Genomic DNA, 24,306 nt, shown 5'->3' with positions numbered 1-24,306 from the left:
TATAAGATGAGATAGGAAATTACTTCATTTTTTCAGTGTTTACTGTAGATTCTTAATAAAGGATCCTAAAATTATTTTCTATAATACTTCTTTTTTTCTTTTAAAAGCTGGGGGCTCTCTTCCCTATAGCATCCAGACAGCTGAAAAACAGAATTGGCTCCATTCCTATTTTCAGTAAGTAATTGGTTGAGAATGCTGCTATTGCTTCTTCAGGAATAAGAATGTTATTTATGTCAGTCTGTTCTTTTAAAAAAAACCTTACATAATACAGCTGTATTTTTTCATCTACATATGTTAGTGATAGAAATAACTTAAAACAAGGTTTTGAACATTATTTGAAATAGATTTTTAATACCAAAGAATAAAACTGATCTGTGAAGTTTGTATTTAAATATTGGCACGCAAAGAAAAAAAATAAAGATGGGTAATCTAGAGTTTATGTGAGCAGCATTTTTAAAACGTTATTTGAGTATAATTGACATACAGTAGTACATCAGTTTCAGGTGTACGACATAGTGGTTCAGCGGCATTTAACTATTTCCAGATTACAATTCTTCTGTCTGCACGTGCTCATACTGTGTGACTGCAAGCTTGCTATGAGCAGAATCCACACCACTCTTTCTCCAGGACATGGGATCATATTTGGCTTGTTGTAAGGGTTCAGTAAGTGGTGGAATGGGCAGGTGAAAGATGGTCTTCCGTCTTCCTCTCGCTCCACTGTGTACATTCTGCATATTCTAGGCCAGTGCAGTTTCCTGTTGCTTCGGGCATTCATTACACTTGTCGGCTGGCAGCAAAGACAGATTGCATCGCCGTCGCTTGCAGGCTGATTCAGTGTGTCATCGTGGGCCTCTTGGGAGGTTATTCCCTACAGAGAACATTGCTTTATATTGAGCTCCTTTCACGAGTCATCCAAGTGAATTTAATGATTGAAGGGATGATCTACCTAATCCTAATTCTGATCTCAGCCTCTTCTCTTTGCAAGCAAGGATTCTTGCTTCGTGATGTAGGCCCTTTTTTTCTATAGAACCTCAGTCCTGCAATACTGGCAGGTATTAAGACTTGGACTGAAGTATTTCTGAATTATCCTTTTTTTTTAGATTTTATTTATTTGACACAGAACACAAGGAGGGGGAGCAGCAGAGGAAGAAGGAGGAACAGGCTCCCCTCTGAGTAGGGGTCCCTATATAGGGCTTGATCCCAGGACCCTGAGATCATGACCTGAGCTGAAGGCAGGTGCTTAACCGATTGAGCCACCCAGGTGCCCAGTCCTCCTGCTTTTTAACATTGTTTTAATATTCATCCTGTTGCCATTTTTCCCATTTTGTATTTTCTTTCAACAAACTTTTCCTGAGCCTGTACTTGGTAATACACTGTGGGAGCATGATTCCTCCTCTTAAGAGGCTCACAGTCCTTGTAGGAGACAAGACATGCACGTATGTGGGTGAAAGCACAACAGAGGTAATAGACAGGAGTATATACATGTCTTATTGGCAAAAAAATAAAAATGGGAAGGCTAAATACTAAAAGGCTACAGTGCTTTATTATACTGCTCTCTAAACAGAGTCTAATAAAATATCAGAGGTCCTGTCACAGGACTGTGTTCCCACTGTTTAGATTATAGGATTTTGCTTTTATTGAAGTTTCCTAATACTAGGATTATGAGAGGTTTATATTTTCTTACTGGTAATGGGTCTTTCCTGTCACTAGCAAATGGTCGGCTGACACATCTGGCCGCAGCAATGCTATGCCACATATTAAAACATATATGAGACCTTCTCCAGACTTCAGTGAAATTGCTTGGTTCCTTGTCACAAGGTAAGTAGTCTTTATAGTCTTGATGGGAAGAACTTTTAAAATGTGTTTGTAACTCCTGCTCTGAATACCGAATGGGTTTCCAAAAAGTGGTTTTTGTAAATTGTCATTTAGTTTTCAGAGTGTATGTCTAATCATTGCCAGATTTTGAGTCTTGATATTTGTAAGGTTTTCATAAATTCTGCATTTACTTTTATTACCTAATACTTCAATAGTAGGAATTAGGCAAGTTAACATGCGGGATAAATACAGAACAAAAGTGATACGGTAAAATTAGTATTCCTTAATTACTTTCTCTTAGGTAATTAACATTTGACTAATCCAGTCTCTTAAGTGTTTTTTTAAACATCTTTATTAAATAATTAACATACTTTAAGATTCACTTTAGTCTGCAATTTAATGATTTAGTATACTCACAGAATTGTGCAATCATCACTATGATTTCAGAATTTTCATTACCCCCTATAAGAAACGCCTTACCGACTAAGCATTCTTGTCTATTTTTATAGCAAGGTAGGTTGCTATGCTCTTGGAAAAACAGAACTGGACTAGAACTTTAGTTCCTGACTCCTACTCTGACCAAAGGCCATTAGGCATCTCTTAACGATTTAATAACACAATTGATGTCATTAGTAATAATTAAGGTATGACAGAGTAATTAATTTCTTTAATGAAAAAACTTAAAAGTTTGAAAATACAAAGAAACTCTTAAAAAAGCCATTTAGAAACAAAACCAAGTTGCTTCCCTAGCTTATGGGAATTAGTAGTTATGCTTTTCACCTGGCTCAGGGTTAGGAACTGTGACCTGAACAGTGTTAGTGGTATACATCAGACACAAGAGTGGACATCTACAAAGTTTTTGAGGCACCGTACTATAATGGAAAAACATACATTTGAGTACTGAAGATTTAAGATGTTCTTCTGTCATTTACTAGCTTTGTGGGCTTGCGAAATGTATGTAGTCTTTTTTTTTTTTGCTTTTCAAGAGGAAATTATGATGATTTTTTTATAATATTTTATCATGTTAGTTACCATACAGTACATCCCTAGTTTTTGATGTAAAGTTCCGTGATTCATTATTTGCGTATAACACCCAGTGCACCATGCAATACGTGCCCTCCTTAATACCCATCACCAGCCTATCCCATTCTTCCACCCCCCTCCCCTCTGAAGCCCTCAGTTTGTTTCCCAGAGTCCATAGTCTCTCATGGTTCATTCCCCCTTCTGTTTACCCCCCCTTCTTCTCTTTCTTCTCCTACCGATCTTCCTACTTCTTAAGTTCCATAAATGAGTGAAACCATATGATAATTGTCTTTCTCTGCTTGACTTATTTCGCTTAGCATTATCTCCTCCAGTCCCATCCATGTTGCAGCACATGTTGAGAAATCGTTCTTTCTGATGGCTGAGTAATATTCCATTGTATATATGGACCACATCTTCTTAATCCAGTCATCTGTTGAAGGCATCTCGGCTCCTTCCGCAATTTAGCTATTGTGGATATCTCAATAGATGCAGAAAAAGCATTTGACAAAATACAGCTTCCTTTCCTGATTAAAACACTTCAGAATATAGGGATAGAGGGTACATTCCTCAATTTCATAAAAACCATCTATGAAAAGCCTACAGCAAATATCATTCTCAATGGGGAAAAGCTGGAAGCCTTTGCCTTAAGATCAGGAACACAAGGATGCCCACTCTCGCCATTATTATTCAACAACACTAGTTGTTTACCTGTGTAAGGATCTGGTGAAAGCACCCTTAGAAATGTATTATCTGGTTGGGGTGGGTTCAGGGTGGGTCAGAGACCCGTTAAAGCTAAGACAGTGGTATCTCAGGTAGGCCTGGAAATATGCCTCAGAGAAAACTGGGTGGACTGGAAGGGGGCTCTGAGCAGAGGAAGGGGGTGCAGAGGCCATGGAGCTGGAAAAGTACATGGGGTTTTCAGGGAGCATCTGAGTGAATCTGCAGCTAGATGAAAGAGAAGAGATTCACATACCTTCAGAATGGATTTTCTCAATCTAGGGCACCGTATGTTTTTAAGTCCAGAAAGCATCCACTATCTGAGGTCCTTTCTCTTGTGAATACAGGGCACTCAGGATTAAAAACATAAGCATTATTTTTTTTGAATTTTTTTTAATATTTTTTATTATGTTAGTCACCATACAGTAAAACATAAGCATCTTAAAGGCACTACCTAAATCTTCTCTCCGATATTAGAAGCTGGACGCAGAAGTAATTAAAATAGGAAGAGATGGATTCTGTGCTTGAGGTGGGCATGTGGGTCCTTTGGATAGGACAGTCAAAGCCTGTTCATCCTTAAAATGTTTCAGACTTTACTTTTCTGATCTCTGAAATTACCAAGTCAGATGCCACCTGGACTTGTGAACCGATTGCCTATCTGTTGTCCCATCTTCCAAGGCCCACTTCCAAGGCCACCTTTCCTTTCCTAGTTGTCAATAACCATTTTTAAGAAACATGAATTTTTCTCACTGTCCCATGTTCAGATTCTCCCCACTTCCTATATGCTAAAATCCAGAGCCCTCCTTGGCATTGTGACCCAGACCATACCATGTTCACCTTTCTTATCCTGTGTTCTCCAGCATGAACTACCAGAAGCAGCTTCCTGTGCCCCAGTTATCACCCTGCCAGTGGCCCTCTCCTGATCCTTTGTCTTTTCTCTCTGCCTTTCCAGTTGCTGCCCCCCACCTCAGAACTGTCTCAGGTCTGGTGTCCTCTCTTGGAGACTTTGCCAGCCTCCTGCTTACTTTTCTCCAGATCCTTAGAGCACTTATGAAGGTACCACCATTGGAACTTGAAGCTCCTACTTCATTGTATTGTCTCTTCTTGTAGAGAAGTTTCTTAAGGGATATGAGGTTCAGATCCAGATCCCTTATCTGCACAGCAGCTGTAAGGATGAGGTGCCACATTCAGTGACAGGACCCACAGGCTGAAAGAAGGCCACAGCTAACAGGTTCACTGCAATAAATTGATAAAGTATAATGAAAGCTAGAAGTGGAAGTAAAATCGTAATACAGGTACAAGAGTTACTAGTGACAGTCTAGCACAACCACTGTGTATTACCTTCTCAGCCACTAGAATGAAAGCATTCTTATCAAACCACTCCTTGTGCACACGTATCCATTGTTCCTTTGAAACACTATGTTCCAGGCAGGGCTGTCTCTGCTGTGCTCCCACAACACGTTTGCTCGCTCTACTGCAGTGCCTCTGCTTATGATACTCATTTGCCTAACATATGCTGCCCCTCCTGTCTCCAAGAGTCCTAATCTGTTTCCTCAAAGGCCCAGTTTAAAATTTACAGCAGGGGCACCTGGATGACTCAGTCAGTTGAGTGTCTCACTCTTGATTTTTGGCTCAGGTCATGATCTCAGGGTCATGAGATCGAGCCCCAAGTGGGGCTTCTCGCTTAGTGGGGAGTCTGCTGGAGTCTGCCCCTCCCCCTGCTCGCGCACGTCCTCGCATGCTCTCTCAAATCTTCAAAATGTACAGTGTTAAGGGATGTCTGATGCTGCTTATAACAGTAGTACCCTTGCTTTGAAGTGCTTTTGAAACAGCCTCCCTGTTCAATTTGTGTGCCAATGTTTACTTGACTTTACTCTGTCCCAGTAACCAGTGATCAGCTCATGCAGATCTGGGACCAAGTCACCTTCTTAAGTAGCCCATGATATTCAACATGCATTTCTTCAATGCCAGTGGTATGCCAGGTGGAGAGAACACAACGGTGATACAGTATGGCTTCCCTTTCTTCCTTCCAGAAGTCTGAGTTCTGGGTAGCAGGAATTAAATGGGACAGTCATTGTTGCATTCAAGGACACTAGTAAAGCCATATGGAGCTCAAGATGCTATATTTTCACTAAATGCTTGAGAGCATGAACAATGTGCCCAGCAAGACTTCATGTTACTGCCTTGTGTCAGACACTGCTTATACCGTGGGGAACAAGAGCGACAGAGAACCTATCTTAACAGCTTTCATTTTAGCTCTAGGGGAGTGGGAGAGGCAGACCAGATACAAATGAGTCAGCACGAAATACCAGATGAGGGCTAGAAACAACAAAATGGGGTGAAGTTAGAGCGTGTTTGAAGGGATCAGAGAAGGCTTGCTTCAGGAAGTAACATTTGGGCTGAGTTGACCTAAGGGTGGGGTTAGACCCTCAGTTGTAGAGTATGTGGACCATTGGAGTGGTCCAGTGTGGCCGTGCACAGGCCACGCCATATCACACAGGGCCTTGAAGGCCACAATACGAGTTTTAATCTAAGTGCTTTGGAAACCATTTGGGAGTTGAACAATGGAATGACATCTGATACGTGGCTTTTAAAGATAACCCGGGCTGCTGAATGGAGAGGGTCATGGGAAATGAGTAGATGTGCATAGGCCAGCTGGGAAACACGGAGAGATTATGGTTGCTTAGATAGCAGAGGTGAGTGTTCATGGGAGAAGAGCAGGTGAATATGGGTTATGTGAATGGGGGCAGGGTACTAACTGTATAAAACATACCCCAGAATCTTTCTTGAGGAAGGGCAATCAGGATGGTGGGAAGAGAATGGGTTTGGAGCTACACAGACCCAAATCCAAATTTCAGTTCAACCACATAATATTTGTGAATTAATAAACCTCGCCAAGCTCCAGTTTCCTTCTCTATGAAAGTAGGATATGACCTTTAACTGTCAGTTTTGTTCAGAGGCTTAAAGCAAGTTACGTAGAGCAGCTGTCATCAGGGACCGGTACATGTTCAACAGATGACACTTATCTTCCCTATTCAAGCTTAATTTTGAACATTCTAAATGATATTTGTAATACTTCGTTGTAAGTTCATGAAACGACTATAACAAGTATAGGGTAATAATACTTCACTGTAGCAGCTCAACCTGTAAATTTGCAAAACTATGGAAACCTCAGAATCCAACATCAGGCACTTGAACGGATCACATGGTTGTCCTGAGACTTAGTCACCTTGGAGAATCTTCAGTGAAATGTCAGTCCCTGGGTAGGAGACTTTTAAAGTCATTTCTGGTCTGGGGCAAGGGAGCGACTTGACCTTCAGACCTTCATTGAGCAGCTGCCATGTGGCAGAAAGTTCTAGCGCTTACCTGCATTGTTTCATTCAGCCATTACAGGAGCCTGTGAGGTGGTTGTGTCCCTTCCACAGGCGAGAAATAGGACTGCAGAACTGAGGACTCCAGGCACAGGGATAGAAGAATAAGCAAAAGTGCAGTTCTTGCTCTCCAGGCCTTTGTTAGAACAAAAGCAGTTTTATCAAACAGCTTGTACATATTATTTAATTGCAGTTTTAACAATTTTGAGTATACTATGTACATAGATTTTCACCTAGCAAGGCCTTAACCATCTTTTCAGTTCTCAACTCAACATGTTGGAGACTCTCCTTGCTTTCTTAGCCTGGTGTCTTCTGTAATGTGCTGGGCCTCCTGCTTGGTCCGTTTTCTTTCCCTTTTGGTGTGACTGCCTGTGTAACCATTGGCTTCCCCTCCAGACTAGGAGTCATGTCCGTGTCAGCTTGGCTGACACACCCCCGCACCTGGCACGTAGGCACTCAGAATTTGTTAATAAGGAACCTAGTGTTGTCTAGGATTGAGGCTGTAATTGTGAAAGTGCTGCCTAGACTTTGTGCAGAACTGAATGTGGGAGATGCTTCACATGTGATTCCTGCTCCTGGGGTGTGGTGGTAGGGATATGGGAGTGGTCATTGTCATCCACACAGGAATCGGGAAATGGAACTGGTTTCAGTGGGAGAATGGTCACTTTGAGTGCAAATTGACTTAGGGTGGGAATGTCATGTGGAATTGTCTGTTGAACTCCGAAGTTTGGTGTACAGATGATATGTTTTGGAGTTTTCTTAAAACTAATTATTGACACCCTGAGCCTTTGTGGCATTTTTTAGGGGAGAAGGTAGCAAAAGGTTGAAGTGTGGGAGTTGAGAAACCTACGGAACTGCATGTCAGCTGGGCTTTTCACACTTAATAGTGTTCCATTGCCAAACAAATGAATTAGACCCCAACTGTCCCTCCTGAGTTGAAGAACAACTGGTCACCATCCTCCAGAAATAATCTTCCTTCTACCTAAGAGAACTGTTACACATCGTAGAACTTAACCTTTCACTCAGCTTATGTTGAGCCTCTACTATGTACCAGGCACTCTTCCAGGTGCTGGGAGTACAATTAAATAAAACAATCCTTGACTTTGTTGTGGTGGGAGTTACCCAAAAAGTAAGTTTATATGTATCAGGTGAAAAGTGCTATGGAGAAAAACAAAGGAGAATAATTCAGGTGCATAGTCTTTTACTCAGAATCCTTCTGACCAGATGTAGTTCGGTACTTGGAATTTAGAAAGATAACACATTGTACTACGGTTGTTGATAGATGGTATTACAAGTAGCCTCATGTCTGTTTAGGTCAACTTTTACCACTGAATGAGCTAAGAAGGGTTTTTTTTGCCATTAAGTGAGTTAAGTAAAAGCTTAATTTTGAACTTGGTTCAGGTTGTTTTTAGGTTCAGAGCCAACGTTTAATGCTTACTATCAGATCCAGGCACTGTTCTAGGCATGCTGCGCGCGTGCGTGCACACACGCACGCTCGCTCTCCGACCTCCTCCCCCCACACCCACCTCATGTAATCCTCAGTATTCTACGTGTAGCTGTTAATCCCCTCTACAGGGAGGGGAACTGAAGCACAGGGAGGTTAGACAAGGGCCCAAGAACCCTCCATACCCTCAAGCCCTGTACTGTAGGGCGGTGAATGCTTGAGTTGAGGAGGGAGGCTGCTCATTAAATAGGATGGTCAGGGAGGCCTCACTGTCATGGAGACATTCAAGAAGGAAGGGAGCCCTGTGATGGGTAGCTGGGGGAAAACATTCTGGCTAGAGAAGCAGAGGTGGGAATACACACACTTGCGCTTGTTGTGTTTGAGAAGAAACAGTGATGTTACTGGAGTAAGTGGGGTGGGAGGGCAGACTGCCTTTTACGGGCTTTCAAGGCAGAGTTGCCATTGTCTTCATGTCTCCTGCGTTTCCTAAAGCTTTTAGTCCTGGGTCTATAGAAAGCAGTCCTGTGTCAATGTATTTTACAGTTTGATTGATTAGAACAATTAAGCGTTTTTAAAAATATATCTTGTTACCATGAGGCTTTCTGGAATAAGACATGGTCTTAATGTAGTTGGATTTAGCTTTTACTCAAATAATGGGTTTCTCAACAGGTCACTGTTGGCATTTTTGTCAAAATAGTTTTGTCCTGTGAGTTGTCCCATGTATTATAGGATATTTAATAACCTGGCCTCACCTACCAAGTGCCACATCATGGTGAAAGCAAAAAACAAAACAAAACACATATACTTCTAGGTATCCCCTAGATTCTGTCCTGTTGGATAATATCGTCATCATTTAGAACTTTATGAATAACTGATTTATGAATGCTGCTATCCTTTAATACATTTTCCTGCTTGAGAGAGACGAGACATAGTTATATAGACAACCATGGATTCTTGTCCAAATGAAGTGATAATGTCTAGCAAATCTAACCATCAACAAAGTGGCAGACAGATTATGTTTTAAGAATTGGATTTTAGCAAAAGACAAATACATCAAAAACTACATAAATTTGAATTTTTGTCCCTTTTCTACTTTGTGTATTGCCAGTCCATGTTAATGTTCATATTTGGGATGAGTAATTCCTTCTTAAGTACAACAGAATTAAAACAAGTTCACCAGAAAAAATAATAGTAATAAGCAAGATGGATGATAAGCAATATGAATTTTGACTCTGACATGATGAGAATTTTTAATAATCGAGATTCATACATCAAAAAAGTATTGCCCTTCAAGGTGGTCCCCTTTTGAAGCTAAGTACTTTTACCAAAAAAACTGCCATTGCTCAAGTCTTTTTGTCACTTGAGAATTTCCTTCGATGTGAATTTAAGGCACATTAACAAGCATTGGGTTTTAAAAAAAAAATTTTTTTTTGCGGGTTCGTTTATTTAGGGTGCAAAAGCAGGTGGAGGAGCAGAGAAAGAGAGGGGAAGCAGACTTTGCTGAGTGTGGAGTGCGACACGGGGCTGAATCCCACAACCCTGAGATCATGACCTGAGCCAAAACCAAGAGTCGGACACTTGGCAGACTGAATCACCCAGACACCCCCAGCATTGTTTCTAAATAGGCATTCTTCAGTTTTTGGCCATGGGTTAGTTTTCTATTTTCTGTTGATGTGTAATAAGTTACCAACAAACTAAGCTTAAATAAAACTGCAGATTTATTCTGCATTTTCCATGGGTCTGGAGTCTGGACGCAGTCCTCTACACAGGATCAGGGTGTGAACCCGGCTGTGTATGATCTCCTCTAAGGCCTGGGGTCCTCTGCCAAGCTCACGGGTTGTTGGCAGAACTCTGAGGATCCTGCTCTCTTGGTGATAATCCAGGGATTGTTTTGGCTCCAAAGTGCTTCCTCTGGTTCCTGTGCCATTGCTCTTTGCAGTGGACAGGTCACAGCAAAGCTGTTTGCTTACCTTTTTTTTTTTTTTTTTTAAATATTTATGTATTTTAGAGAGTGAGTGCATGGGGGGGCGGGCAGAGGGAGAGAGAAACCCAAGCCAACTGCACTGAGCCCAGAGTCCGACGTGGGGCTTGATCTCACAACCCTGAGACCACGACTTGAGCCGAAACCAAGTGGTACGCTCAACCCACTGTACCACCCAGGCGCCCCAAAGCAGTTTGCTGCTTTGAAGCCAGTAGGAGAATCTCTGTCCTCGGGAAGGACCCCTTCCCTCCACTTCTAAGGCTTCACCTGATAAAGTCAGGCTCATCCATGGTCATCCCAAACTTTCTGATAAACTCAGTTTATTGGTAACCTGAATGGAATGAATGGAATCCTTCATATTCACAATTTTGCTCATGCTCAAAGGGAGAGGTTGGTACCGGATGTGTAAATTTGGAGCAAGGGCAGGGATCCTGGCGGCCATCTTCCAATTCTGCCTTCCATGGGATTCACTGGTATTTATTACCCACTTAGATCCCTCCATCCTATTCCCCAACTTTGACTTGAAATCATTTCTTACCGTTCTCAAAATTGAGGTTTATTTTTCATAGTTAGGCAAAACTACCCATGAACATACTCAAAAGACTGAACGTCAGCATCCAAAGGCTATTTGAGAAAGGAAATTTATAATTATCTTGAGCTGAAGGAGGCTGCTTTATTGGAGTGAAAGAGTAACCCTGCAGTGTGATTGCTTTGTAGAACCACATTGACCAGTATATGCAGAGTTGTTAAAAGTAAATTTTGTGAAAGATAAGCAGAATCCCAAAATATCTAATTTCCTATTCTGAAAAAAAAAAAAAACACTTATCGTCTTAGAAGTGTCCTTCACTTGGGGTTCCTGGGTGGGTCAGTCGTTAAGTGTCTGCCTTCGGTTCAGGGTGTGATCCCAGGGTTCTGGGATCGAACCCCATATCAGGCTCCTCCGCTGGGAGCCTGCTTCTTCCTCTCCCACTCCCCCTGCTTGTGTTCCCTCTCTCTCGCTGGCTCTCTCTCTGTCAAATAAATAAAATCTTTAAAAAAACAAAAACACAGGCCCTCGTCAACAGTGGTGAGGCGCAATTAAAAAAAAAAGTGTCCTTTACTTGTTGCTTCCAGCGTATACATACTTTATTACCTGTCGTTTCTCCACCCATTACAAGTAGAGGACATTGGCTTTCTGGTCATGGGGACTCAGATGTGTCTACTGAAGATCAGGGACTGGAATCTTAAAAAAATGATAGCTTTACTACAGTTCTCGTTTTCTGTTATTTATCCTTCTAGTTATGCATGAATCACAAAATTTTAATATTCTCTCTTTGATTATGTGTTGAGATTGGGGTTTTGACTGAAAGCCTTTTGCATAGATCCTGGGTTAAGTTTTACTATATAGTTGCCACATCAACTATTACTATATAGTTGGTATGCAGAATTCTGTTATCTGCACTGAAACCATTTTTAGTGAAGTGTCTACTTTATTGAACTGTGTGCTTTAGAAGTATTCTACTTTAAGAGAAAATGAGCTTGTAATTCCTACACCTTTCCTGCAAAAATATTCATCCTGTTGGTAACTTTTAATGTCTTGTGTTTTCAGACCAGTAGTTACCATGCATAATGCAGTACCTGGTCTGTAGCGGTCCAGAAGTTTTTGTATGAGTGAATGATATTCCCTGTAATGCAGCTACCATTCATTTGCTCACTGTTTCTCAGATTCCAAGTTTATTTTTCTTTTTGTACTGTCCGGAATGATTATGCTTATCCTTAAGGTCTATTTCAAGTGTTTGCTTTTGAAAATTTTTCTAGCTCAGCAGACATAATTCATTGTTTTCCCCATTGTGTTTTTGTAGCAGTTTTTGCTTGGTCTTTTTTACATGTTCCTCCTTGGTTAATTCTGGGTTCCTTTGCCTCAATACAATATGAACTGCTTGAGAACAGGTGCCAGGTTTTACTCATGTTAGGTCCTCAGCAGCTAACTATATATAGTTACAGTGACCTATATATACTTGAATGAGAGCTCTTCACAAAATGTTCAAATAGGTAATGCATGCCCATAATAGGAAAATGGTAGATGGAAAAAGTTTGTCTTCCCATTCGTCAGCCTTCCTGCTCCTCAGCCTCAAACCACTACTACTAGTTGCTTGGGTTTAATAGCTTTTAACCCCATGACCCAGGTACCTCAGAGGGTGGGGGATGTTACCCCGTCAGTCGATGTACTATGGAGGAAATAATACTGAGATGGAGTCTAAAGATGACATTCTAGTTTGCAGTTGCCACTTACTATAGTGCCTTGCCACATAAATTTTGGGAATGTCCTTTATAATTTGGGTTTTATCTCTTTTATGGAACATCGTGAGGATGATGATGGAAAATACATGTGGAAGTTACACACCCTACCGTATATTGTATTGAACATTCACTGCTTGATTTTAGTTCCTGTTAACAACCGTGTGTTCAGCTCATATTCATTAGTCCTCTTGGGATTCAAGAAAGCAGCTTAGGGGTGCCTGGGTGGCACAGCAGTTAAGCGTCTGCTTTCAGCTCAGGGCGTGATCCCGGCATTATGGGATCGAGCCCCACATCAGGCTCCTCCGCTATGAGCCTGCTTCTTCCTCTCCCACTCCCCCTGCTTGTGTTCCCTCTCTCGCTGGCTGTCTCTATCTCTGTCGAATAAATAAATAAAATCTTTAAAAAAAAAAAACAGCTTAAAAAGCCTTTGTTTTGTTCATACAATATAGGATATGTGACCTAAAGATTTGTCCATAGTTAAGAGCCTTTTCTAAGTTGAATATGTGATTAATTGACAAACTGGTCAAAATTCTATGAAGTCAAGACGAGTACATTCAGCCAGAAGTATATTATTCAAAGAAACTTTAAACTATCACTTACATTTGAACTTAAGGTGTTATGTTGGCTGGCAATTTTCTCTTTTGTCTGGTTGCTTTTATTTCAAGCTATTTATAGTTTTTGATCCTACCATGAAATCATCCTGTATTTGATGGGCAGCCTGTTGTTTCTGAAATTACTGGGACATGATGACCAATACAGTGTTTGAATTTTACCACAGGACCAAGCAGGCAAGAGGACGAACTTGAAGAAGCAGCTTTGGCTAAAAAGATAATTCTGAGGAGTAATTGGCAAACCCAGTGAGCACAATTAGGAAAGCTGTGCATTGTGGGTGGGCAGAAAGCATTGGCAGTTACAGTTGCCTAGCAACTGACAGGCATTGAGGGATAGTCGGGGAGAAGCAGAAATGTTGGTGCTGCCACTTCAGGGGAAAACGAGACAAATACTTAACTGTAAAACCACCGTGGCTTCTTGAGGAAACATAAGACATGGTACCCTGCTCTGATTTTCAGCATTGCCATGGAGTACTACTTCTCTAATGTCTCTTCCTTTGGCTCTGAAACAGTCTTTTTTGCTCTGATTATTTTTTTTCCCTGCAGTGAAAATCAAATTGGGTCACACAAAAAAATATTGGTAGATGTCACTGGGTAGACTTGATTTGCCTGGCACTGTGGCTCCAAGATATTGGAGTTAGTTGGTATGCCTCATGTACTTTGTCAAAAATAATGGTATCAGTACCAAAGTCTCTGGATGACTTCCTTTATGCATTACAGATGATTGGAAGCCCTATCCCCACCGTCACTTTCTTGCATTCTGCTACAAGTAGACCAAGGACAGAGCATGCCCCTTTTCATGCTCATGGGAACTTGTCTGATGGAGCATTATCCCTAATGGGGAAAAGACCCTGACCCCCCACCCCCACCCTGACCTAGGGCCCCTAGAACCCTTTGTACACTTGCACTGCTGGTTATGAAGTATACCTGTGGCTTGAGATGAAGAGGTTCTATTTGGGAGTCCTTCATCTGGTTCTAGCCCCCAAAGAAAACCCATTACAAATTATAACAGATACTTTCATGATGCTTACTATATACTGACCAAGTGGTTTTTGTTTCTTGGTTTTTTATTTTTTTCATTTATTTTTTTTTTTAGTATAGTTGACTGACACACAATGTTAAATTCGTTTCAAGTGTACAACAGTGATTCAACAAGTTTATGCGTTCTGCTATATTCAATTGCTTTTTTTTTTTCTAACTTATTTAATCCTCTTAATTAGGAGCTACATAGTAATGTTCCCATTTTAGAGATGTGAAAGTGGCCCAGCTGATAAGGCGGTAGAGCTAGGATTGAAATCCAGATAATCCAGCGTGAGTATTTCATACGTGTGTGCTAGGCACTGCTCCAGGCTTCGGTTATGAATGGCTACCAAGGCAGGCATGATCCCTGCCCACAAGGACCTTGTATCTTGTTCTCCTGCTTTGAGAACAGCACTGCTGGCTAAGGTTGTGAGGAAAACACACAGCCCAAAAACTTACTGCAGCCCCCATTTTCTTAAGTACTTGCCAAGTCTTCCCTCTTCCCCCACTGACATCCTTCAGTGCTATTGTGCCAGGCCTTCCCCTGACTCCTCTTTCCCTGCCCTTCAGAATGCTACGTCTTCCTACCCATTGCTTTGCCATAGCTTTCCCAACCTGCACAGGTTTTAGGTTCTGCTGTAGCAATCCTTTGTGGCCCTTGCTGAGCAAGCTCTGACAGCTGTGGGCTGCCGCCGAGTACCACGGTGCTGCTTTTTCTCAGCCTGTGTCCTGCCTCTTGGTTCACTGACCAAGTGTTCACCGAGCATCCATTCTGTGCCAGGCTTTGTTGGGGTATAGCGCTTAAAGCTTCAGTGCTTATTTGCTTTTTTAAGAGCGCGAGCACACTCGCACGTGGGAGCAGTGGGAGAGAATCTTAAGCAGGTTCCATGCTCAGTGCAGAGCCTGACATGGGGCTCAATCTCATGACCCTGAGATCATAACTTGAGCCAAAAATCAAGAGTCAGATACTTAACCAATAAACTTCAGTGCTCTCTTAAAACACTTCTTCATCCTGGGCATCCAGTTTACATTTAGTGGTCAACATTTGGGCAGCTGACAGAGGTCTTGATACCTAATCCTCTGGCTTCTGCTCATCCAGTCTGTTTATACCAAACTCAACCATATTGCATAGTGGTTAATGCCACCCACATCCTCTGTCTTCTGGATGTTTCTGTTGTCCCTTATCATTGATCACTGTGTGTGTAAACATTTTTTCACACTTTTGGAGGCTAGAAATTTGAGATCAAGGTGTCGGCAGGGTTAGTTTCTCTTCTAGATGGCCATCTGCTAAATCTGTGTACATTGTCTCAACTCTGTCCTCACATCTTATATTTAATCAAATTTCAGTTAACATAAATGTAAAACTTAGTTTCAGGTATACAGTATAATGATTCAGCACTTTTTTTTTTTCTAAGATTTTATTTATTCATCAGACAGAGACAGCACAAGTAGGGGAAGCTGGAGGCAGAGGGAGAGGGAGAAGCAGGCTCCCCGCTGAGCAGGGAGCCCGATGTGGGGCTCTATCTCAGGACCCTGAGATCATGACCTGAACCGAAGGTAGACGCTTAACCACCTGAGCCACCCAGGCGCCCCTGATTCAGCACTTCTGTATAACACCGGGGGCTCATCACAACAAGTGTACTCCTCAATGACTTGGATGGAGCTACGGAATATTATGCTAAGTGAAATAAGTCAGAGAAAGACAAATACCATATAATTTTACTCATATGGAATTTAAGAAATGAGCAAAGAAAGGTGGGGGGAGGCAAATCAAGAAACGGATTAACTATAGAGAACAAACTGGTGGTTACCAGGAATGAGATGGGTGGGAGATGTGTTAAATTGTTCACTCTTTCACTCATCTTTTTTTGCCGTTTGCAAATACACAGTACTCGTTCTGTTAACCGTGCTGGGTCTGTGGGCCTGCGGATGTCCCTCAGCTTGGCATATTGGTAGCTGGATCTGCTGATCCATTGAGAGCTTGATAAGTAGCGCGTGAGGGGTAGGTAGGTGATGTGTGTGTGTGTGTGCATGCAGGTGTTCAGGGGAATTTTTTACACTGTAGCAATTAAATGCATCCAGGATAGTACTAATAATGTGGGGTGTCTTTCAGAGGAAGGAGCTCTCTTCTGCATTCAGTAACTAGATGAAGCTTCAGAAAATGGTACTTTTTTGCTAGGTGAAGGTGGGCACTTTAAGTAGAAGAAATCCTATTCTAGAGTCATGAGACAAGATGTGCTGGGGGAGGTAGAGAGATCATCTGGTCTGGCATGCAGCTTTGTCTGGGAAGGATGGGGAAGAAGCCTGACAGCGGATGGGGCCAGGCTCATGGAGCTTGTACGACAGGTATAGGATTTCAGACTTTTCAGATAAGGATCACTGAATATTTTTAAACGAGACAGTGAGACGACCAACAATGTTGTGATAGTAGTACCGATAAAAGCTGTTGTTCACAGCTTTATGATTGACATACTGTTCTCATCTTCTGTTTCCTCTAAGTCCTACTCTTTCTGGAATTAGCCTATGGGGTGGGTTAAGGGAAATAAAGCATGGAGGCAGAAAAACCTACTGAGCGACTGCTAGGAAATTCCAAACATGGGACTGCAAAGGTGCCAGTGGAGTGGAAACACAGGGGTGTTCACATAGACGATTACAGAAGAATCGGAGACTCCGAACAGGTTGAGAGGGCAGGAGAAGTAGGGTTGTGAGCCTAGCTCTCTAGGGGAGAGAGGCACCATCAGGCCTTGGGGAGCTGGTCACTGACCCTGAGGAGGCTGCTCCTCAAGCTGTCTCAGTGTCCTGGTAGAAACCATCTGTTTGCTCTGCAGCACCAGTACTTTGAGCTCTTCACTCTGAGGCTATCAAAGGAAGAGAAGAGCTCCCAGCAGACTGCACCGCTGTGGGGCCCAGGCGAATAAAGGCAGGGACCTGCCTGCACACACTTGGTCGGGGGACCAGGGGGAGACTTTTACTCAGACGGCTTTTCAGGGTCTAAATTGAAGCAGTGCCGGCTGTACCTTGGACTGTAGTGTTACCTGTCTATAACAGTCCATCGTCTGCAAGCTCTCTTTGCTTCTAGGCCATTGCTTCAGCCCTCTGGGCTTTCTCTCCATGTGTAAAACCAGAGATTGGGCTGAAGCAGGGATTTTCATGCCATGTTCCTTGGAGCCCTAAGGGTTCTGGAAACTCAGAGCCCAGTACCACAGTGGGTAGGGGAAGAGGAATGCAGGTAATTCCTGTTCACCTAGAGACATTTTTATCTGCTTGAAATGTGTTCTTTGCACAAAAGACTCTCTAGATTTTTCTTTTTTTAAAGACTGAAAAGCCATTATGATGATCTCCTAAGCCCATCTCACATTTTACATGTTTAAGTATTAATACTTCCCAAACACCACCTTTATGTTTTTTCAATTTACTAAGAACTTTCACCTAGATTATTTCATTCATTCCTCATTATTAACCAGGGAAGTGAACAAATGATGCTAAACCCATATTATAGATGAAAAGGTGCCACCCAAAGGACGTAAACCCAAGGTTGTAGCTGCCCAGAACCAAAACTCAAATCTTACGAGTCCATTGCTCTTTTCAATTCTTTGTATTGCCTTTCTACCACAGGAGGTGGACCCAAATAATGGAATATGTCAGTAGAAAACGAGATAGTTTTTGGTTATCATTGTGGTGACTATTAAACACACACTGAAATTCTTTGGTAGAATGATACTGATATTATGGCTTCTAAAGCCCATGTAATTCCATTTGTGGGATCAAGGATAGAGGGATCCTTTTATTTTTATTTTACTTTTTTAGAGAAGGAGAGGGGCAGAAGAAGAGAGAGAATCTTAAGCAGGCTTGATGCCCAGCACAGAGCCCAATGTGGAGCTTGATCTCACGACCCTGAGATCATGAGCCAAAATCAAGAGTTGGACACCCAAAGGACTGAGCCACCTAGGTGCCCCTTGGATAGATGGATCCTTTTAAAGACTAGGTTGACAGCTGGGCTGAGTTACACCATGGTACCAAAGCTAGCCCTCTGACTTCCATGTGGATATGAGAGCATTTGCTTGGGGACAAAATATGCCTGTGGCTGAGGAACAAAATGAGGTTGTAAATAGATTTCTCAACCTATTTGGTGAGTTGTCAGAATTGTGACTTGTAAAAGCCCACACCCAAGTATCTGATCTCCTTTAGTGCTCTGCTCTTATTTATGAGAAAACATTGGTCATAATCACTTTTATTTTTCTTTTCCTTCTGGAATTTCTTTGTGAATGCCTTATATCTATAAAACAATATAGCCCCAAAACACAACTGACCTGTTGTGTCCCCTTTGGTACTTAATTTCACAAGATTGTTGGACATTTGCAGATTTGGTTTAATTTTAACCATGCTATTAAATTCCTGGTCACTACATTAAAAATTGGGGAGGAGTGCCTGGGTGGCTTATTCAATTAGGTGTCAGACTCTTGATCTTAGCTCAGGTCTTAGTCTCAAGGTTGTGAGTTCAAGCCCCATGTTGAGCCCCATGCTAGGCGTGGAGCCTACTTAAAAAAAAAATTTGGAACATGTATCTGTATCAAGGGGACCAAAATCCCATTGACTTCCTTGACAGAATAAAAACAGGAGCTCACTATACTTCTGCCCTAGGGACTTGTGCTAGAATTGTGAAATCAGTGAAGCGGTCCATTGAAGAAACTTTAAACCTGTCTACCACTGAAATTTCCTAGGATTAGGAGTCCTGGATGATCTGCCTTCTGGAGAATTTCATTTTTTTAGTGAGTCACAACAGAGGAAGACCAGAGAGTCCTCTTCCCAGAAATTTAGCAAGTTTATTAGTGATGGTAATAGCTCATATCTAATAAGCATCACCTATGTGCCAGGGACACTTTACACACCTTATCTGATATAATCCACACATTACCTTTATGAAGCAAGTACATTACCATATTTTACCAGTACAGAACTTGAAGATCAGCAGTGTTGGCACTAATAGAAATGCATGCCAGCTCAGATTCTGCTCTTACCCCACTGCCCTACTACACCTTTTGTGCTTAATTTTCAACAGTAAGACTTTTTCTCTAGGTTTTAAAGTTTTAATTTATAACCATAATGAACAAAATAGTCTTGATAAATTGTATCTTCTAGGCCTTTGTATATTAGTTTCTTTTCTTGAGTTAATTAGATGTTTCTTGCTGATGTAACATCTGCAGGATTCAGTTGGGAGACATCTGTGGGCTGCAGTAGCCATAGACAGCTTCTGAAAGCAGTGGGGTTTGTGGGGGAGGAAAGGGCTCAGATAGCCACAAGAGTGGGGGTGGGGGCGGGGGCGGAAGACCTTGTGGACTAGGAAATGTTTGCATAGATGTGGAGGCAGTCAGTAAATCTGTTCCCTTAAGAGTAGTGGAGTCGGGAAGAGACATAATGGGAAATAAGATTGAAAAGCATAAATCTGGTCAGACTGAGGAGGGTCCTAAATGCCAGGTCGTGTATTTACCTTATGCTTAGGTAGAAGGACACACGAATACTTTTAGAGCCCCCAGAGGAAGGTGTAAATGAGAAACTAGAGACAGGGCAATCCACTTGGATCCAGAGTCTAGGGTGAAAGGGGTAGAACTAGGGAGATCTCATTGGAAATAGAGGATGTTAGAGGGTGAAATAGCTTGGTGACTGGCTCTACCTAGTTGACTGTGGAGCAGAGAAGTCCAAAACGCATGAGATTTCTGAGCCTGACTGAATGAGACTGTATCGGATAGAGGGGAAAGCGGGAGAGAGCTGGTTTTCAGAGGGGAAAGGTGTGCTGATAGGTTCTGTTTTTGGAGTATTGGATTTGGGGTGATAATGTGACATCCCAATAGAGAAATCCAGCTTATGGTTGGAGATGTCAGTTGAATATGGTGAGAGCCCAAAGCTAGTGAAGTCTAGGAGTCATACTTGTCAGCATAATGTTTGCTGTTGGTGAGCAGGACAGTCCCCAAGGAAGAGAGGACAGTAGAATGAGCCCAGGGCAGAGCATGAATTTAGAGGGTTCATGGTGGGAAGGGCAGCAAATGAGAGAGAAGCTGAATAGTCGAGTGGAGAGAAAGCCAAGGAAGAGAGATGGAAAGAAGGTGCAGAAAATCACATCAACACGGCAGAGAAGTCTAAAACGGTTTCTCCACCATGGCATGGTCAACATTTGGGGCCAGATGACTTTCATTATGGGGGTTGCCTTCTGCACTGTTGGATGTTAGCATTCCTGGCCTTTACTCACTAGTTGTCAGCAGCGTGCCACAGTCCTGACAATGGAAAATGACTTCAGACCTTACCCTGTGTCCTCCTAGGGGCAAAACTGCTTCCAGGTGAGAACTGCTGATCTATCTAGAAGAATAAGTACTATATGAAAAGACCACTGACTTTGGCAGTTACGAATATTGAGGGGAGTGAAAGTCAGAGTACAGAGAATTGAAGAGGGAGAAAGGGAAGGAAAGGAAACTAAGGATGCAGACCACTCAGTACATCAGAGAGGAGATAAAAAGCAGACGCTTGAGCTCTGACCTCAGCAAGTTTTTGTGGGGTAGAGCCAGCGTTTATCCACCGTTCTCTTTTGATAGGTTGTCCTGGCTATTTATTCTTTTTTTTTTTTTTTTTTTTTTTTTTTTTTCTCACAAATATTTAAAAAAAATTTTTTTTTCATTATGTTCAGTTAGCCAACATATAGTACATCATAAGTTTTTGTTGTAGCATTCAATGATTCATTAGTTGCTAAACTCATTAAGCTTGTCTTGCTCTGGGGAAATAAAGTAGTGGTATTTTTACTGGGATTAAATTAAAAGTACAAATAATTTAGTCCCATGTCTCTTCATGTGTATAAGTAGTTCATTACTTTTCAAAATTAATAGACTATCTTTTTTAAGCAGTTTAACAAAAAATTGAGCAGAAAGTACCCTTCATCTCCCTTTCCTCTATTAACATGTTGCATTAGTGTGAGACCTTTGTTATACTTGATGAAACACTATTAATACATTATTGACCAAAGTCCATAGTCCATAGTTTACATTACGGTTCATGTACATTCTATGTAGTTTAACAAAAGTATAAGGACATGTGTCCGCTGTTACACTGTCATAAAGAGTAGTTCACTGTCCAAAAATCCTCTGCACTTCACCTATTCCTCCCTCCCTACTACCATCCCTGCACCCCCTGCTCTGGCAGTGCTGATCATTTTACTGTCTGTATAGTTTTGCCTTTTCCAGAATGTTGTATAGTTGGAATCATACTCTATCTAGTCTTTTCAGATTGCTTCCTTCCACTTAGCAACATGCTTTTAAGGTTCCTTCGTGACTTGGATAGCTGATTTCTTTTTAGTGCTGTATAATAGTCCATTGTCTGAGTATGCGTCACAGCCTGTCTGCTCACCAACTGAAGGACATCTTGGTGGTTTCCAAGTTTTGGCAGTTAAGAATAAAGCTACTACAAACACCCGTGTGCAGGTTTTGTGTGGACATAAACTTTCAACTCCTTTAGGTAGATATTAAGGAGCATGATTTCTGGGTTGTATAGTGTGAGTATGTTTAGTTGGAAAGAAACTGCCAAACTGCTTCCCAAAGTGGGTCTCTCATTTTGCGTACTCATCAGCGAAGAATGATAGTTCTTGATGCCAGTATTTGCTGTTGTGGCTTTGTTTGTTTGTTTTGTGGTTATTCTCACAGGTGTGCAGTGGTAGCTCGTTGTCTTAAGTTGCAATTCCCTAATGACATGATGTGGAGCATCTTTTCTTAAGCTTCTCTGCCGTCTGTATACCTTTTGGTGAGGTGTCTGTTCACGTCCTTTGCCAATTTTTCAATCAGGTTGTTTGTTTTCTTAGTTTTTATTTCATCACACCCAGAATTTGCATTGAATTTTGTTTATTGAAGCATAGTTGAAATACAATATTTTCAGGTGTACAAACTTAGTGGTTGTCAGCAGTTACATATATTGCAAGATGCTCACTATAAGTGTAGTTACCAAATGTCACCATAGAAAGTTATTAAATATTGACTATATTCCATATTCCTTATGCTGTACTTTTCGTCCCCATGACTTGTCTATTTTATAACTGGAAGTTTGTACCTCTTAATTTCCTCACCTGTTTTACCCCTCCCCCCAACTCCTCCCCTCTGGCACCCACCAGTTCTGTTAGTGAGTCTATTTCTGTTTGTTCGTTTTTTTTGTTTCTTAGATTACACATATAAGTGAAATAAAACCATATAGTATTTGTCTGTCTGACTTATTTTGCTTAGCATAATCACTCTAGGTCCATCCATGTAAATGGCAAAATCTTATTTTTATGGCTGAGTAATATAACATTGTGTATATATACCACATTTTCCTCATTTATCTAGTGATGGACACTTAGGTTGCTTCCATATCTTGGCTATTATAAACTGTGTTGCAGTAAACATAGTGGTGCATTTATTTTTTCAAATTAGTGTTCTTGTTTTTGTTGGGTAAATAACCAGAAGTGGAATTACTGGATCATATGGTATTCTATTTCTAATTTTTTTAGGAACCTCCCTACTGTCTACACCAGTTTACTTTCCCACCAACAGTGCACAAGGGTTTCCTTTTCTCCACATCCTTGCTAAGACATTATTTCTTGTCTTTTGGATACTAGCCATTCTAACAGATGTGAGGTGTTATTTCATTGTGGTTTTGATTTGCATTTCCCTGGTGATTAGTAATGTCCGAACCTCTTTTCATAAATCTGTCGGCCATCTGTATATTGTCTTTGGAAAAATATCTATTCAGATCATCTTCCCGTTTTTAATGAGATTATTTGTGGGGTGTTTTTTGGTTTTGGTTTTGGGTTTTTTTTGGTGTTGAGTTGTGTTTTTGCTATTGTTTTCCTTGCCTGGGGAAACAGATCCAGAAGAATATTAAGGCCAATGTCCAAGAGATTACTGCTCCTGTTTTCTTCTAGGAGTTTTATGGATTCATCTCAGTTTAGGTCTTAAATCCATTTTGAGTTTATTTGGTGTAAGAAAGTGGCCTAGTTTCATTCTTTCACATGTTTTGTATGTCCAGCTTTCCCAGCACCTTTTATTGAAAAGACTATCTTTTTCCCATTGCATATTCCTGCCTACTTTATCATGGATTGACCATATAAATGTGGATTTACTTCTGGGCTCTCTGTTTTGTTCCATCTACCTATGTCTGTTTTTGTGCCTGTACTATACTGTTTAGATTATTATAGGATTGTGATATTTCCAGCTTTGTTGTTCTTTCCTAAGGTTGCATTGGCTATTCCAGGTCTTTTGTGTTTCCATACAAATGTTAGTATTATTTATTCTAGTTCTTTGAAAAATGCCATTGGTGTCTTGATAGGAATTGCATTGAATCCATTGATTGCTTTGGACGTGTTAATATTCTTCCAATCCATGAGTATCGCATCTTTCCATTTTTTTGTATTGTCTTCAGTTACTTTCATTAATGTGTTATAGTTTTCAGAGTTATAGGTCTTTGACCTTCTTGATTAATAGGTATTTTATTCTTGTTGATGTAATTATAAATGGGATTGTTTACTTAATTTCTCTTGCTGCTGCAGAGTTATTTGTGTATAGAAACACAGATTTCTGCATATTGTGTGTGTTTTTTGTTTTTTGTTTTTTTTTTTTTTTAGCGTGCAACTTTACTAAATTCATTTATTCTAAGACCTTTTCAGTGAAGCCTTTAGGGTTTTCTACGTATAGTATCATGTCATCTGTAAATAGTGACTGTTTTCTTCGTGAGTTTTAAGAGTTCTTTGTTTATTTTGGCTATGGGTCCTTTATCAGATATGTGTTTTGCAAATATTTTCTCCCCAGTCCATGGCTTTTATTTCCATTCTCTTAATATTTCTCAATTCTCATAATTCTCTTCTGCAGAGCAGAAGTTCTTACATCCAACTTACCAATTTTTTCTTTCAGGGATTGTGCTTTTGTTGTTGAATCCAAAAAATCCCTTCTCTTTTAATGTTTGTTTCTCCTTTCTTAGGCATGTACCTTACAAGTCTAATCGGATAATCTCCACTTTAGTAGGTAACTTTAATGCTTT

General features: G+C 41.1%; 1 protein-coding gene across 4 annotated transcripts in view; it reads left to right on the top strand.

Annotated features, from left to right (window-relative positions):
* The window catches only part of TDP1 (tyrosyl-DNA phosphodiesterase 1), an 87,553-nt gene that overhangs the window by 26,094 nt on the left and 37,153 nt on the right, over window positions 1-24,306 (top strand). For all 4 annotated transcript variants that reach the window (XM_008698826.2, XM_040641542.1, XM_040641543.1 and 1 more), the window contains exons 12-13: window positions 108-174; window positions 1,711-1,818. In XM_008698826.2, coding sequence (XP_008697048.2) covers window positions 108-174; window positions 1,711-1,818 — 175 coding nt within the window. The remainder of the gene's footprint in view (window positions 1-107; window positions 175-1,710; window positions 1,819-24,306) is intronic.

Source organism: Ursus maritimus, unplaced genomic scaffold, assembly GCF_017311325.1.
Source record: "Ursus maritimus isolate PB19 unplaced genomic scaffold, ASM1731132v1 scaffold_25, whole genome shotgun sequence".
NCBI lineage: Eukaryota > Metazoa > Chordata > Mammalia > Carnivora > Ursidae > Ursus > Ursus maritimus.
Note: the sequence above shows the minus strand (reverse complement) of the source record. Positions and strands in the feature narration are given on the sequence as shown.